The sequence below is a fragment of the Pempheris klunzingeri genome, chromosome 16 (assembly GCF_042242105.1).
Source record: "Pempheris klunzingeri isolate RE-2024b chromosome 16, fPemKlu1.hap1, whole genome shotgun sequence".
NCBI lineage: Eukaryota > Metazoa > Chordata > Actinopteri > Acropomatiformes > Pempheridae > Pempheris > Pempheris klunzingeri.
Window position 1 is genome coordinate 10,945,396 of NC_092027.1, and position 17,861 is coordinate 10,963,256.

Here is a 17,861-nt window from a genome sequence, read left to right on the forward strand (position 1 = left end):
TTGCACTTTACCTTTAACAATCTCAGAGGAATTTTCTGCTGAACATTATCACCATCTTGTAAAGTCCTCACTGTCGTCGACAACTGACAGTTTCATTTTGCAAAGATGAAATTAATTTGTTTAATTTTTGTGAACAATAAACCGATCAGGGTATTTTTCCCCTTTAGTGTTCCCCTGTGTATGTGCATTTAACAATGCACATCTTTTCAATCTAATATATTAACATTTTTGAATCCATATTATTGGTACAGGACTCATGTCACTCATTCACAGTCATTTTAGTTTCAGTGTATATAGTGTATATAGTTTACATTATTACATCATTTGTATTACGTAACATTCAGTCATATTTTGATTTTTATGATGACTTTCATCTAAAAAAGTATAGGTTACTTATTCTATTATCTTATCTGTATGTTTGTATATTACTGTTTTTATTTCATTTTACAGACAAGATTATTATTATTATTAGTAGTAGTACTAGTAGTAGTAATAGTTGCGGTGATATATAGGTCATTGTACTTACATACTGTACAAAGATTGTTTTATATAGTCTATGTGTGTTTAAGACGGCCCTTTTTTTTTTAAAAAAAAAAAATGGTGTTGCAGATCTCTAACACGCAAATAATCTTTGCAGAGCTGAAGTTTGACCGTAGAAATGCCTGATTATAAAAGTGACTCCTACAAAATTATTTCAAATATGAAGCTTATATGAAATATATGGACTGATAAACACAGGCAAAGATTTTCACTTAATATTTCCCCCCAAAATAAAGTTTTACAGATTCTTTTTATTCAGGCAATCGCAGCAGGTACTAAAGCCGCTCCGTCATCATCAGTCGACGCCGATGAGAGGTCCCCAGCACCAGGCATGAAGACGGAAGTGAAAACAACCGGGAGGATATAACTTTGGATATAATCAGAAACACATTATAAACATTAAATCTCTTCCTCGGTAGCTGTGTGTCTCTCTGTGTCTGCCAGATAAACAGAAACATGTTTATCTCCTCACAAAACTCAGCGCCCTCCTTCAAGGATTTCACCCTCGTCATGGTGAGTGTGTGGTTTCATTCACAGACTGTAGTTAGTGAGTTAATGTCGTGTCCGTCTTGTATAATGTGTGTTTTTAGTGTGTATTAGTGTGTGTTATTATCAGTTGAGGAGTGGAGGAACTATTCAGACCTTTTATTTTGGTAAAAGTACCGATACAACACTGTTAAAGTACTACAACTACTCATTAAAAACCTGCCTGGTAACAGTAAAATTACTTACTGCAGATAAATATCACCTGTGACTGAACTATTAGATATTAGATTATTACTCGTGCACTTATGTGTAAGCAGCATTTTACTCTAAAGTAATATGATCACGATAAGCAGCTGATTATGTTCTCAGTTAATTAATTGTTTGATTTGTATGAACTATTGACCATGTCCACAATCCAGAGCCCAACGTGAAGATGTCTTCCAACCAGACCTAAACATAATACAGTTTAATCTAAGACAAGGAAAAGCAGAAAACCATCACACATTGGAGGCTGCATTTTTACAAGAAAACAAACTCAATCACTTATCAAAATAATGACTCTTGACTATGGTTTTATTCTCTCTCCCCCCCCCCCCCCCCCCCCCCCCCCCCCAGCCTGCAGTGGCTGTGGGTAATGTGGGCCAGCTGGCTGTGGACCTCATAGTGTCCACTCTCAATATGAGCAGAGTGGGCTACATGCACACGGATTGTCTCATTCCCATGGCGGGGAACAACCCGTACGCCACCTGCAAAGAAGACGCAGAGGAGCTGCACACACCCGCAGAAGGTACCGTCTGGTCACTGCCATGATGTGGATTTCATTACCGCTTCGGGTCTTGTAGAGGAGTAAATGTGCACATTTTAATAGTGAAGTATGTTTTTTTTTTTTATCTGAGCGCCTGTTTGAGCTACTTTGTAACTTGTTAAATTGTGCTAATATGACTAACACTGACTTAACACTGACACTGACTTGATTTTTGTCTGTGAAAATGTGGTTTCGTGACCTTTTCTATGTAGTAAGAATGCTGATCTGTACTGAAAGCTATTAGAGAAGCAAACACATTTAAAATCTAATCCTCACTGAATCTGTCAACTTTCTCTTATCAACAGTTTATACAGCAGCTGAGCTCAAGTTGGCAGTTCTTCAAATCAGGGCGCCAATTATTCAGGTAAAGACAACGTCTGTCTCATCAGCATGAGTTGATGCCGTGTGTCTTTTTTCTTTAATTTGATATTTTTCATGATCCAAAGATCCAAAGGAGTGTTTATGGGGTTTGTGGCCTCCATTTTTATTTGCATAATCTAGTTTTTTAGTGATTGTATGTTATCAGAGAGTGTGAGCTACATCTTTATCTTTACCAGTGGACATACAGAGGGGTGGAATAGGCATTATTGTATTTGTGGCTCACAATTTTGTTTTAATTGCAGACAAAATTCAAAAAGTTCCGTCAGCTGCTCGTGTCTTGGATCAAAGAAAGCGGGTTCTCCAGGACTGTTGTTCTGTCCAGCAGCCACGCCTACCAGAGGGACGACCAGCAGCTGCAAGGGTACCTAACCACGGGCTCCACGTCATCACTGCACGTGTTTGTCTTTACGTGTTTTGTGTTTACAGTCACGCCTGCTAACAAATGTGTGTCCGTGTCAGCACTCCTTTGAGGTACCTGGTCACCCCGTCCCTGCTGAAGGGGAGCGCCGACGCATTGAAAGAGCTCAGCTGGAGGGAGATGGAGCGAGTGTCAGCATTCCCCGGGCTGACAGACGCCGACACGGAGCCACGCCTCTACATCCCCGGAGGAGGCATAACCAAAGGACTCTACACAGACAGGTACAGAGAGAGATGTTGACTTTTTATACCATAAATGTTTCTGAAATGTCTATATTCTTTGTCATAGATCATAAAAGAATCTCAGTTTGTTCTTGATAGTTTGGATGTTTTTTTTATTTTACCTCTTTGTATCATTTTGCACAGTTTTGTGTGTATCTACATTTACACACACCGGCCACTTAATTTGGTACACCTGTCCAACTGATTGTTAACAAATATCTAATCAGCCAATCACATGGGAGCAACGCAGGCAGGAAGACATGGACAAGACAATCTGCTGAAGTTCAAACTGAGCATCAGAATGAATCAGACTCTGCTGATATATTGAGTTTTTAGCACGCAACAACCTCCAGGGTTTACAGAGTGTGGTCAGAAAGAGCTGCAGTCCTCTGGGTGAAAATACCTTGTTGAGGTCAGAGGTCACACTGGTTTGAGTTGACAGAAAGGCAACAGTAACTCAAATAACCACTAGTTATAACTGAGTCAAGTTAAGTTTTTTTTTTTTTTTTAATCCAGCACACAGAAACATCTCTTTTATGGGTTTTTCTTTTTCTTTTTCTTTTTTTTTTTTTTAAAATGTGTCTCACCGTGTGTGCTGGATGTTGTGTCCAGTTGTGCAGAGGACGTCCCGCTGGCTGTGCTGCTGCTCTTCTGCTCAGAGGGCGACAACATCCCGGACGCCTTCACGCTCGTGAACCACCTGAACGACTGGCTCCATCTGCTGGACAATCCCGTGAGTGGCAAAGTTGAACAGATGGCCTCGCTGCAGTTAGGTTACAGAGACATTTGCCTTTAACCCTTTTCAGCGCAGTGAGAAAAAAAACTTTTGAAGACTTAGAGAAGAGCATTCTGTCATAGTGAACAACATGCCTAGTTTGATCAAGTGCAAAACACTGTAAACTACAGCACAACTAGTGACCGGGGATCTTTTATGTTTTATGTATTTCAGAGCCAAAAACCCACCGCATGGAAGATCCCAGCCTCCTGGAGTCTTCTGTTTGGCAACGGCATCCCTCCCGCACTCTTCTGATACACACAAGTTTAGTTTGTTTTCTATTTTTAGCTCATGATTTGCTTCTGGGGAATTCAGCAAGCTCTGAAAACTCTCAAATGTTTTCTTAGGCGTCTCTGCTGTCCAGCCATTGACAGGTTGACATTTTTCAGACCACTGAAGTCTTAACTGTCGTCACATCTGACTTTCAGTGTCCTGGGCTGATAATACTGCTTTTAGATGAGGTTTTATGGTTAAAATACCTTGCCTGGGCATAACATATAGCTGTAAATGGACCCCACAGGAACCCCCACCATCACTCTATAAAAGTCTTTAGATGTACAAACATGTACAGGAATTGACCCAAACGTGCACTTCTGAAATACTGCTTCCTAGTACTGCAGCATTTGAATGTTTTGTTTTTTTCCTTAATAAAAAAATCAAATGTGAGTCTATCTATAACAACAAATACTTTGTGTGACTCACACTGGACGCTGCCTCTGCCTGCTTAACTGAAAGTGGTTGGCCAGGTGCCACTCTGTATTCCTGGCACACCCGCCTCTCTGAAATTTGATTCCTTTTGACAACGTACTTCAACTACTTCCATTGTGGTAACAGCGAAGCAGCGGTCTGATTCATACTTTGACCTTGTGAAGCTGCTTTGCTGAGTGTTTGGTTTCCCTTTCTGTCTGATCTGTTTTATGTGGTTTCTGTGTAGATGGGCTGTGAGAAAAGAATGTCCCGAGAAAAAACCTAAATGAAGATTTGATCTGTAGAGGACATATTAATCATTTGAAAAACATTGCTGGGCCTAGAAGTAAAGAATTATATTAGATTCCATGTAGACGAACACTATAGATCAGTCAATATCAGTCTGCTAGACCAATTCCAAAATATGTAAAAAATAAATAAATAAATACCAAAGTTATTCCTCAACAGGTTTGTGATGAAGAAGCCAGAGAAGAGCAAAGATGGGTTCTTATGTAAACTAGATAATACCAGTTTTATTTGTAGAGTACACTCTAAGAGAAAGAGAAACTTAAGACAAATTCATTTCAAAAGGAGAACAAGTCATCAAGTCAGCTTTTCTACTATATTCAAATCTGTAACATTGTCGTTCGTCTTCTTTTTTTGGTTTTTTGTACAAGCAAAAATATGTCTTTACACACATCTTAAAAAGAACACTATGTACATCATGGACACATTACATGCCACTGAATTTCTCATATGGGAGGAGGCAGTGCTTCTCATTTGACCAACCCCCCATTGCTGTGAAAAACTTCAAGTAATTTCTTATAAAAAATAGAACATTTTTATTTTCCCCTCTGAAAAAAAGTTTTCTAAAAATACACATATGAACAGCATTACAAATTGGCGATGCATAGCCCCATTATCAGTCTTAATTTCATAAATGCAAAGAAGCAAAATAGAATGACAAAGCTGCAAATAATAATATAAAGAAAACAAACAAGGTATTCAGAAGCAGTGGAGGCTGTGGCTGAGGTGTGACCGCGGGATAAAGCGCTGGTGTGTTTCTCTTTTCAAATGTGCTCTCTTGAAAGAATGTCAAAGTGTCTGCTGTAAACAGTTCAGATGAGGAGGATGAGGGGAAAGCTGCGGATGTGGGAGTGATGTGCTGCTAACGGGTGGAAGAAGACGGGGCGGGCGAATAATGCTACTGGGTTGAGACAAGAAAAAAAAAACAAAAGGGATGAAGAAAGGAGAGCTGGCTGCTGAGGTGGAGGTGAGGAAGAGTGGTTAGGAGTCGAGGAAGGAGGACGCAGAGGTTGGGAGAGAGCTGGAGTTCCCTGCCGATGTTGGCTTTGCTGCCAGAGCTGTTGTTGCGTGGCCGCAGGTGGAGGTGGTTAGCAGTCACTGGTTTTCGCCCTGTCAGAAGACACAAAGTATTTAAAGGGGCTGAACTCAGAATCTTTTCTGGCAGTTTTTCAGTCAGTGAAGCTCAAGAATGCCGCAACATCAAGTTAGTCTCTTCAGCTTGGCTTAATTTAAAAGATGAAACCCGTTCACAGAGAGCGGAAAACTGGAGGAGGCTTTGCTCAGCTGCCAGCAGGAGCTGTGGCAGAAGCTCCTCCAGAAGCCTCCTCTCTCCTCCAGGTCCATATAAGGGATTGGAGGATCCTCCATGATGGCCGAAGGGAAACCATTTCCAGATCATCGGAGGAGGGAGGAGGCAAGGAAGCACAAGTTAGCGTAATGAAAAGCACCCACTGTCTGGGATGACTTTGATCATACCGACATTAGATTATCAATGCAGCGAAAGCAGCCGTCATGTTAAATAAGCGGCACTCTGTTCAGATGTTCTTAGCTGTAAGAAAAGGTTTTCAAGGAAATTCCCATTTAGGTACTGACGATTTGATTATCTGTGAGCTGTGAGTAGACCTGAACAACATTGATCACTGACTAGTCATTTAGGTCAATTATTTATCAACCTAATAGTGTCTCCTTCATTTTCAGTTTTGTGAACTTACTATCTTTGGGTTTGATCTGTTAAAGTAATCTCGGGCTCTTTGAGCGAGAGATGAGCGCTGTGCTCAAAATCAGTTATGCACACATGTAAATCTGCTTAATACTTATATTGTCCTGTGCATGATACTGCTAAAGCCTGCAGAAATAATATGTTTAATTTGTTAAAAGACTGAAACGATTGCCAGAAAATCAGCAAATATTTTGATTATCTTGTTATTCTAAGCTGTTTTTCAAGCAAAAATACCCACATTCTCCCATTTCAGCTTTTTAATTTTGAGGACTTGGTGCTTTTCTTTGTCTTGTTTCTTTGTGATAGTTAACTGATTATTTGGGGGCTTGTGGGCTGTTAACGAAACATGAGACAATGTTGGCTTTAGCATTTTAGTTATTTCCTGACATTCTTTAGACTGAATTCCTTAATCAACAGATAAATTGACACTGAAAATAATTGTCAGTTGCAGCCAGAAACATCTACCACTGTTCAATGGTCCTCCAGCCTATTTAATCAAAAGAGGCCCTCTGAGGTCTGAGCATGAATCTTCTGGTGAATTACAAACATCCAAATGTCCATTCAAACTTTAACAAGGCCACAGCACAACTGACACTGCCATGCCAAGGTCCACGGGAGCATGCAACAAAAATCCTCAACCAGAACAACCTGTGATCATACGATTGTCAAGGGACCGTCAGTAATCCTATTCTAGTCTCTATTTTAGCCACCTTACTTGCCGACAAAATACGCTTTTATGAGCAAAGCAGTGGTTTAGTAAAGTGAAACTTTAGTGGTTGTTGATAATAAGGCTGGCTTTGCTTAGTAACCTTTGGCATGATTGAACAGACTGATAAAAAGATGCCACCAAATTTAAATATATGATTCACAGTATAAATTGGCACCTTGCATTATTCTAACTCAACCCAGAATGTCAGAGCTTCATCCACTATAAACCATAAATGTACACACATACATACACCACACGCCACAAACGCGCACACACACACCATGCGAAAGTGCAGCCAAAATGAACACAACTCCAAACCAGAGGAGAGAAGCAAAACACAAACAGAAGAGCAAATCCTCATCGGTAACAAAAACACAGCAGACACCAAGCGCACACACACACACGCACACACACACACACCTCCATGTACAAGACTGGGCGTTCTTTTTAAAAGCTGTGGGTAAACTTCGTCCTCTAAATGTGCTCTCCGTGGTGGTTGTTGCTGTCACAGAGGGGGGCAAAGGTACACTTCCCCCCACTGGACAGGCCTCTTGTCATGTGCAGCAAATGCAGCCCAGACTGTCCGAGAAGAACCAAAACAGCAGAGTAAGACCTCGTCAAAAATGGTGCAGTTTGGGCCGAATTACTGGAACAACACGGACATGTCACACAACAGAGGAGGGGCTTCTCAGAAATGACTTAGTGAGCCGATTTTGGAGGTGCACAGTCATCAGAAATAAGTGCCTCATCAGGTCTAACCTGCACCGCCTTTTAGACAGCAGGAAGTCGACGTGAGTTAGCTAGACTGGTGGCTTCACACTAAACGACTGAGAATGTTCAGGAAAGAGACAAAAAATTAGAAATAGAGACAGAAAATGAAGCCTAGGTGCGTAGTGAAGCCTAACTTGAAGTGAGTCATGATGTGGGAAAGCCTGTCTGGATTTCCTCTTTGTGGTTAAAGGAAATGACTCTGAAAACTGACTCATATCTTTTCTTCTTTGACATCTCTTTTACATCGCAACAGATGCATGCAACAGTATGTCAGACTGCAGATTTTCTACAACGTTATACAGGGATTATGACGGATTAGATCTGGTCATTACAGTCTGATACGTACATGTATAAATATCACACTAGGCCGAATGAATTAGGGTGTGTAATGAATACAGAAGTGGCGATGTGATGGTGCACGACCAAACATCCTAGAAGGAAACAACAATTTGATGCTTTGTGAATGAAAAACAAGAAGTGGCTCCTATCAAGCGTAATCACCTTTTTCGCTTCTTCTCTGAGTCATTTGTCCGGGGCTTGCTTTGGGGTGTCTTGGCTGTGCCTGATTTGGAGATGGTCTCTTCTCTGCGTCGTTTGCTGCATCAAAAAGAAAGAAAATGGTTAAACAGCTGTTTGGCTGTCTGTCCCTTTCCAACCGCATGCGTTCATTTTGCCTTTCTCTATTAGAAATGTATTCTTTAGCCAGTCGCCAACGACCTGTTCAGATCATTTATCGAGCGGTGCATGTTTCTTTAATCATCCTGAGTGTACTGACTGTGTTGTGCTGCTGTCCAGCTCCTGTTCCTTGCAGGGAGACTGTGCAGGTACTTTGCCATCCTGCCTGTAGTCCCCTCCCTCCTCCGGCTGACCTCCCCGCTGGCTGCCGTTGCATCGCTCTGGACATTTGGCCTGAGGCTGAGTGGAGGGGGGAGACTCTGATGTCGGCTCCTGGTCTTCCCTGGACAACTCCTGCCACCGGTTCTACATGAAGAGAACAGCAAATGTAGACAGACGAGAAAGATTATTAGATTAAAGTTTATTTTTAGATAGATGGTTTTCTACTGAAATAAATACGTTTTTCCTCATTAACCTAATTATTAGGTTGGAATATGCTTTTAATTTGAATTTGAAAAGTAGACATCCAGTCTGCCTTTGAACCATATAAATAAAGAGAATAACTATTAATATTTGGGATGTATTTACTCCAGTTGGATGCTCAACTTATTACACAATTCTGCTGTAACAATCGAGTGGTTTAACAAAACGTGAATAGTTGAGGAGTTTTTAAAAGTTGCTCTTGGCACAGACTTCCCTTTAGCCTTATGGTGCATCTAAAGTTTCTGTGTTTAAGTGTAATATGGTTGTGGGGGGGGGTACCTGCACAGAGGAGTCTCCCATGATGTACTTTGTTCCTTCGAGGACAGCCATGTAAGAGAAGCGGAGCTGGTCAGGGGTCTGGATCAGGCCCATGCGGTACTTCCTCATGTCCAGCAGGATGCTTTTGATGTCTACTGATGAGGGCTCTTTCCTCTTGTCCATCTGGGCAGGACAGCAATGTAAATCAGCTCAGTAGATCAGATGAACCCCCTGTTTTCCCAGCATCTGGTGACACGTTTGTTGGTTGTGTTTTGAGGGAAAATTTAAGCCCGACATGTTCATACACAACTACACATCGCCAGTCCTATGGGATGAAATGTTGTTACTGACTTTTTATAGTGCCATGTTATCCTCTGATCTGGTTTATCTCCCTCTTCATCATGTTTTCAAGAGAACAACTTGAATTTCAGCTGCGGGTTGTACATAAACCCACCTGTTTAAACAAGCCTACTCTCTGTAACACCACTCTGCAGATCTCCCACCCCTTGGTTTTTTAAAATTTTTTGGGGGACTTTTTAACTTGCTTTTTCACTGTTTGTTTTTAACTGTGTGTTGCACGGTGTCCTTGGGTGCCTTGAAAGGTGCCTATAAATAAAATGTATTATTATTATTATTATAAACATGTAATAATTTGTTTATGAAGAAAAGTCTAAGTAGTTCTCAGCAGTTTGAGTTTAGGGTTAAAATAGATTTATTTAAACTGTTATCTAAAATAGTTTGATTGTTGTTTTTAAATCTAGTCACCATGTTCAATCATGAAACTGACTGTCTGCCCAAAAAACAGAAAACATATTTATTTTTATCGACACAATAAGTGCTAATGAGGCAAATTCACAGGGTTACAGAGTGATTCAGGTAAATTACTGATAACATCTGCTTTTTCATATTTGACTGACTATCAGTTTGTTGTAAATAAACTGTGTACTTATGTCAAATGTTTTTATTTAAATCCTTTTAAATAGTCAGAGGCAGGTCAGAGGCAGAATTACCTTAAATGTAAAAAAAAAAAAAAAGGGTCACAGTCTGTGTCCTTCCTTGGTCAGACAATGGAAACACAGATTTCATATTTAATTGTGACTTTTAATAAAAAGGTAAGTTTGAGTGAATGAGCCCATATCTTGAAATTTAATGTTGAACAGAAAACCTTACAGCTTATAAGAAACTTGAGACTAGTGTTTAACTCTAAATACTCTGCTACCATTTTTGTGATCATACAAAATGTGACTAATCTAGAAAAACTGAAAACCACCTGGATTTGGCCACTGTGAGCAACACTCAATCTGAGCTAACAGAGTGACACAGAGCGAAGAGGCAGGACTTACCAGGACCACACACGTGTCGACTAAAGAAAACGTCCCAGAGCGTCCGATTCCAGCACTGCAGTGCACCACAGCCGGCCCATGTTCCACCCCCAACGCCCCTGACTCCCTCACTTTGAAGAGAAAGTTTAGGAAGGACGCAGGGGACTCTGGAACGCCAAAATCGGGCCACGTGGTGTAATGAAAGTGGTGGATCTCTCTCTTCTCCCCCGTCTGTGAAAGCAGGCAAACAGGCCCCATCAGCAGGTACAAAGCTTATTTACATGCAGTGAGCTGGTCAGAGGTGATTTTTATCTGTTCTGTTTGAGGTGATTTGAGGTTATTTCACTAATGTTTGACAGCTGAACCAAGCAAGCATTTCCAAAAGTTTCAGTTTCAATTCAAAACCAGGTTCTGAAAACAGTAAATCAAAGCATGTTCTTTTGCAATATGCTGTTTTTTCTTAGTTAATTAAAACCTGATTTTATAAAGTACTATTTATAGTGGAAACATTGTAGTTTAATCATGTGTATTTTAAATACTTAAAATTATCTGCTGCATTATCTGCAGCTGATTTGCATTTTCTCTACACCTACACACTACAAAACATTGCATACGTAGGAACATAAAAGTCTTCTGTTTCAAAGAAGACTCAAAGTCTGTGGAAACAGAGAAACAATAAGCCTTAGTAATGAACAAGCTTGCTTTCAGTTCAGAAGCCTTGACCAACATAGGTCTACGTTGGGCTGTTGGTGTGACATGCTTGAACCATTTCAGTTCTCCTTTGTCTCCTTAATGTGAATGTCCCTTATATCAAGTAAAACTCTGGCCTACACTAATATTCTGCAGCTCCAGCACTCTGGTGGTGTAGTAAGACTTGGTGTCTTCTGACAACAGTGTGACCAAGAAACGTGTGTCTCTGAAGGCCATCTCCTTCTCCTCAGCCATGGGCCAGTACTGAGCACACTTTTCCTGTCAAAGAAAGACAAAAAGGAGACGAACCCGGTGAGAGTTACCAAATAAGTTCAACATCTGACAAAGACAAGCACCTGATGAGCCCGATTGCTAGCTGAGTGGCCACGTAAACCTTAACAACAGAACAACAGTTTGATCCTCAACAATGAGAAGGATGCTGTATCACAAATTAAATAATGGTGAGGCCGAAAATCCTCTCCGTATTTTATATGTCTTTGTCCTCTCTCTCTCCACACATACAGGCACCTTTACACATACAGGGCATGTAACACTTATGTAATACAATATGTTGCTCTGTCATTAAAACAAAGAACTACACATCTAAACATGTTATGTCACTGGCTTATTGTCTGTACGTTTTGTTCTTGTTGTTTGCCACATCACACGAATAAAAACTGAAATAAAATACCTGTAAAATTGTAACAAAGGTTAAAAAACTTGAATAAGTTAAGATTCTATCTGTTGCACGTATTTTATTTTTCTCATGTAATACTTTTGGGTATTTTAATTTTGGGACAACAGCCCTAACCTTTACAGCACCACTATGTTATAAATACAAAAAACAAACCTACAGGAAATTAATTTTGAACAAAGAAACAGCTCCAATACTAAAATATGCAAAACTATACTTTTCTTTTAAATTTTACTTCCTGCCCTTTCTGGTGAATTTTATATATATTTAACAAATTATCATTACACTAAACCATCACTGGAAACAATCAAATCAAACTTGTTATGAGAAGCATGGCTCAATTCTAAAAGCATTCCTAATCTTCATCTGTAAATACAGCAGTCAAATACCGTGATGAATTATTTTGTACTTGTGTCTGCAATAAACATCATCATAGAGTATTTTCTTAATAAACAGTCGATGGGCAGAACTGTTGAGGATAAGTCCATTATGTAAGCTCCTCTCTGCAGGACCGGAGAGCTGGCCTACATAAAAGATCCTTGTGAGGTTAATAATATCTGTGGACTAGGTGCTGTTTATCTTCTATTTCCAAGAAAACTGTGGGTGAGTCTCATGACTGAGCGAGATCCATTCCAGCTGTTGTACTGAGAAAGAGAGAGAGAGTTCACAGCTGCTCTGGGTCAGAGAGAGCGTTAAGAGTGTGTGTGTGTGTGTGTGTGTGTGTTCAATCTGCACATCGCATGACCGCTGGATTTATAAAGAGTTGTTCCTCACATACATCTGTGAACACACTGAATTCCAGTTATCCTGCTGACAGGAGAGTGAAGCTTCACAGTTGAGCATATGAACAGAAATATCAAGATTAATTAAACAAGCTGCATAAATTATTTCACACCATCAGCAGGCTGCAAACTTCAACAAAGTGTGTGTGTTGCTGTCTTTCTGTGGTCTATTCACTACTGCTACAGTCTCTGTATGTGGGTGTGTGTGCACCAGGCAAACAGATGTCAGACCAGACAGCAAAATGTCTTTTCACTATTGTGAGCTTACTGAGCCTTTCTCGATGACCCTGTTGAGCATGATGATCGCCTTGGTCTTCTGCTCCCAGATCATGAGCCAAAAGTGGCCACAGGTGTTCCTGAGGGGGCCCTGTGGACAACAAACACACACATGCAAAAACACTTTGATCAGTTACATGGCAGGAAGGAATGAGTCCATGGGCGAGTGGAAAGTCATTTACAATGGAAATCTGTGTAATCCTTCAGGCAAGGACAATAACCTTAGATCCACTGAGCACATTAAAAAAGCAGCTGGTCGGGGAGTGTCTTCATTAATGTGATAACTGTGCATAAGAGATCTGCAGAATGATAACACGTTTACTTAAAGGTCAAGACTGCTAAAGGTTATGATGTGGTGGATGTGCAACCTGTAAGCTTCAATATCTTTAAATGTCAAATGTCTCTCAAACACACAGACATAGACAATGCTGAGATAAAATCTTTGCTTAAAATCATCTAAAGACAGGATTAATAGAAACACCTTCATGTGCAGTAACACATTGTTTGATCTCATGTAAATTAGGATGCAAATAACTAAAGGACTTCTGCAGTTTTGCTTATGGCTCCACTGTTTGAGGATACACAAAATTAACTGGACATTTTAGCTTTTTGGAACATTTTCTTTTCATATTTTTCATTATGCTACAAGAAACCTAATAATGGTAATTAATCCCAAACCCTCTCTGATCAGAGTTCATCACATACATTATGATAACTTAACATACTGCAGATGAATGGTACTATCTAGCTATGCTTTATCTCAAAAGATAAAATGCACACAGGCTTTGAGAACAAATGACATCTGTTGTAACATGCTATTGAGCATCCAACAATGAGTTTCACAAAAGACTGGCATAATATTTGCTGGATAAAGCCTCAAAAATGTCTCCCCGTTGTCCTGTTTTTGACTCTTGAACTATTTGGGAAGGCTACAATCCACAATGACTGTAAGAAGCTTGACATGTTAATCTCATGTTGAACCGAGCAAACTTTCCATGGTTTTAAATTACTGAAGCAGAATCTAGTGCACAGCGAGTGGTATCATTTTGTGAACAAGAATCTTTTATCACATTAGTCTTAGTTTTCTGTGGTCATTCTTGGCAACAAAAAAAAAACATCACATGAAAAAGTTAAGTGGGTAATCATAATATCTCAGTCTTACATATAACCTTATACATGTACCCTCAGCATAAAGGTAAAAGGTTGGAGAGACGAGACACAGCAACAACCTTGACAAGATGAAAAAATGAGTATCTCCTTTTATGAATAAAACACTCTCAGAGTGTTAGAAAATAAGAAGCATCTGTGGTGTCCCTTGTATTTCGGCTGGTTCCTGTGTCATAAGTAGCACATAAACAGTGGTGGAGTGTCTGATTTCAGCAGTTAAGACTGAAAAATGCAAACATCGTACAAAACTCACTATGACTGGTAGTGTTATGCACACAAAACTGATGATGAGATAGCAGTTGTCTCTCAAATAATACAGAGTACTAGGAAGACATTTATGATCCCACAAGCAAACGTCACTACCAATCAGCTGACTAGGATCAGCCTGCGACTTGAGTTCTCCTTTTGGTTATGTGGTAACCAGATAAGTGGAAAAAGCATCCATCAAAGTCGTCTGGAAACAGATTCTCCTCTGGAGCTTTACTTCTTTGCTATTAGAGGTCGGTTTAGGAGCTTCTGTACACAAACAACACTGTGTAGGCAAGGGAGTTGTAAGGAAAAAACATATGACACACATAAGTGTTGATTAATCTTGATTTTCAAATAGGAAACTGCCACTTGTGATGTATCAGTGTGATTAAGGACAAAGTTCTTAGCTTTTGTCTGAAAGCTGTCTGAACTGTACATAGATAAATGTAGTAAATAATCATAAAATGAAAAAAGCTTAGGTACAAAATACTGTAGTACCTCTACATGAATATTCCTAACAAATAAAGAAATACCATGAATTTCATTATTTTCTGATTTATGTATATAAAATAATCATTCTTGATAAATAAGAGTATGTTGTGAAAACTCATTATTTACTTATTTGAAACTGAAAATCGCTATTACTACTCTCTAATTTAAAAAGATTTCAAAGATATAGCATCAGAAATAACACACATTCACCAGCTCTTGGTTACTTTTTTGTTAAAATCACTAAATGATTCAGGTAAACCAAACAAGAACGGCTTATCATACATCCTGCTCAGTCACAGAACACACACACACACACACACATAATTCAAGATACAGTCTGGAAAACGAAACTGGCCTTTTCTGATAACACAAACAAACACTAACAAGACTTCTATTTAGGAAACTGAACTGCTGTTTTACTATAAGGTGATGGCAACCATTTTCATGAATAAGAATTGAATTGAGTGTGTTGTTAATATGTTATATTACAGTACTAAAAATGTCAAACATTTTTGTAGTTTTTGTTAGTTTAGAGTTGAACTTTCTTGAAGCCTAAATGGTAAAGTAATTTTTTCAACCAAATATAAAACACACCCCATACCCGGTTGTGAGGGTTTTCTGATTTCCTTGATTTGTGTCATAGTAAACTGAATATGTTTGTAATTTAGACTGTTTGGTTATACAAACCAAGCAATATGATGATATTGCTTTAAAGATGTAATCAGCCTTTTAGGCTGTTGAACAAAATGCTTTGAACTTGCCTGAGTCAATATGTAACTTCTCTGGGCCTCCTCCATGACTACCAGACTTGCATTGATGTAGTCGTTCTCGGTGTTCTCCAGCTTCACCCGACTGTGATCATCTGCAGGTGGAGAGAAAATCATTTGGGGGATCGGTTGTTAAATTGACAGACACAGTTAGAGCTGTTTCAGAGGAACGTCACAGTGTAAATGTTTACCTACATGGACTGACATCTCTGTATCTGTTTCGATTGCGATTCTCTGGATACTTTGCGACTTTGTAGGAGCACTCGTGGGACTGGTTCCTGATTTCCTGAAAACAATAGAATGATTGTTTGGACATCAAATATTATGGCCCATTGCCACCACTATCGGAGCACTTGATATGAGCACAGCTAGACGGAAACACATGACATCCTTGGTAAAAATGTGTCCAATATTTACAGTGAGCAAACACACTTTCAGGACATTATAGAAGTTATCACGCTGAGATCACACTGTGGAGGATTAAATCTGAGTAGTATGAAAGTGAAACAACAAAATAGCTCGATAATGTAGCTTATCACAGTGAGCTTCAACCACATGCACAAGCTTATGACACCAACTAAGCTTACGGTAACATTTACGTTATCACATTAACGTCAGGCAGCGTCTATAGACAATCTGAAACCAAGAAAAAACTTATAACACACAAAAAGACACAAATATGAAGGAAATCTTCGATGAAAAACAGGCTAAATATCGGATATTAGCCGAACTGTTAGCTTGCTAAATTAAATGCGCGCTTGAAGTACTATTTATGTTAGCTTCATGCTAGCTATGCTAACAGACTTACTAGGTACAGTTTTTGCCACCGGCCCTCTGAATCTATGTGCTCAAAATCCTGGTCCATTTTCACGGTGGCAATGCCAGTCTGTTTCGACCAAGGTACCTGTGAGTAGTTGTCCGACTATCTACCTCATTACTTTACTCAGGTTAGAGGGGTTTTTGGTCAGAGAGTTTGTGACTTCCCTGCGCTAACGAGCTCCGGCTAGCTGCTTGTCCGTTATCTCCCCGGTGCAGTTGACATCTGAGGAATGACGTGTGCGCATGCGCCGTAGAGGAGGTCCTGCAGGAGCTGTCAAAGTAAAAGCTGCAAAGACCTGCAGAGAGCAGACGAGATGTCAACAACTACAACACTCAGTCTGAGGGGGATAAATGGACCTCACTTCACCTAATACAGTCTGTAGATATAATAACAAAACAAATATGTAGTTTATTTACATTTACTTTAACTCGGGTATACATTGAGGTAAAGACTTCATTTACAATATGGTGTATATGTAGTGTAAAACACTGACAAATGATCCTAGATAGATAGAAATTTAAACTGGATGTGAAGTAAAATGAGATTAAAAGTTTAAATTGCCCTAAGGATAAAAATGAGGTACGCTTTAAATTGATTTGCATGCATCTGTTTCACATCCATTTATGAATGTAAGAGATCTTGTGTGTTTATTAAGTTGATACAGTATTTTGCAATGATTTTTCAGATTTAGATTATAATCAAGTCATAATAGGACTGCAACTAACAAGTGTTTCCATCAATAATTATTATCATAATTAATCATTTGGCCCATAAAATGTCTGTTAAATGTAATAATTGTACAAAATGCCCTCAGATATCCACATTTGAGTCAGTCTGAGGCATTTTTGTTTATAAAAATCAATTAAGTGGATTATTGCCAATCAAATATCTCTCAATCAATTAATAAACTAATCATTTCAAATGTAAAATCTAGATATGAAAATATCAAAATGATAGGGGAATGTGTCACTTTGAACAATTATTTAGGAAACCAATTTACAACAAAGAGTGAACCTTTTAATATAGTTCTCAAGGATCGTGGCATCCTTGAATTAGTATTCAATTTGTTTTAGAGTTTTAGAATTGATATCTCAACATCTGTATAATTTCACAGTAACACACCGTTTGTTAAACAACACCATCACACAGGGAAATGTGATGCTGGACAACAAACTCTTCAGTAATCTGATTCCTGTGGGGCCGATTACAGATCAACAAAGAGGTCAAAAGCAGCATTTCTAACGTTACAGAGCTGCTGTTTCCCTTTTCGTCTAAGACTGGGCCTCGGTGCTGCAATTAATCTCCTTTTATCTTCCTTCCACTTACTTCCCTTTTTGAGTTTGTAGTTGTTACTAAGAAACAGAGTTGAGAAAACATCTCACAATGTGGTGTGCTTGGTTAAATGGTTGGACATGTTTGAACGTGTC

The 17,861-nt window shown here is 39.3% G+C and overlaps 2 protein-coding genes across 3 annotated transcripts; one reads left to right on the forward strand and one right to left on the reverse strand.

Annotated features, from left to right (window-relative positions):
• Nucleotides 1-730: 730 nt before the first annotated feature.
• psmg2 (proteasome (prosome, macropain) assembly chaperone 2) lies at nt 731-4,298 on the forward strand. The gene is made up of 7 exons (XM_070846520.1): nt 731-1,053; nt 1,642-1,813; nt 2,137-2,195; nt 2,455-2,573; nt 2,672-2,851; nt 3,464-3,584; nt 3,801-4,298. The coding sequence occupies exons 1-7, from the start codon at nt 997-999 to the stop codon at nt 3,879-3,881; spliced, it is 789 nt and encodes a 262-aa protein (XP_070702621.1). The 5' UTR covers nt 731-996; the 3' UTR covers nt 3,882-4,298.
• Nucleotides 4,299-4,846: 548 nt separating this feature from the next.
• On the reverse strand, nt 4,847-16,637 carry ptpn2b (protein tyrosine phosphatase non-receptor type 2b). 2 transcript variants are annotated; one of them, XR_011585536.1, is made up of 11 exons: nt 16,423-16,637; nt 15,810-15,900; nt 15,609-15,709; nt 12,932-13,030; nt 11,329-11,466; nt 10,519-10,728; nt 9,197-9,358; nt 8,595-8,800; nt 8,321-8,416; nt 7,469-7,627; nt 4,847-5,729 (listed from the first exon to the last, which is right to left on the reverse strand). XR_011585536.1 is itself a non-coding variant. In XM_070847105.1 (10 exons), the coding sequence occupies exons 1-10, from the start codon at nt 16,477-16,479 to the stop codon at nt 5,708-5,710; spliced, it is 1,182 nt and encodes a 393-aa protein (XP_070703206.1). In that variant the 5' UTR covers nt 16,480-16,637; the 3' UTR covers nt 4,847-5,707. The 2 variants fall into 2 exon arrangements, 1 of the variants encoding a protein (XP_070703206.1); XM_070847105.1 differs by lacking the exon at nt 7,469-7,627.
• Nucleotides 16,638-17,861: the final 1,224 nt, after the last annotated feature.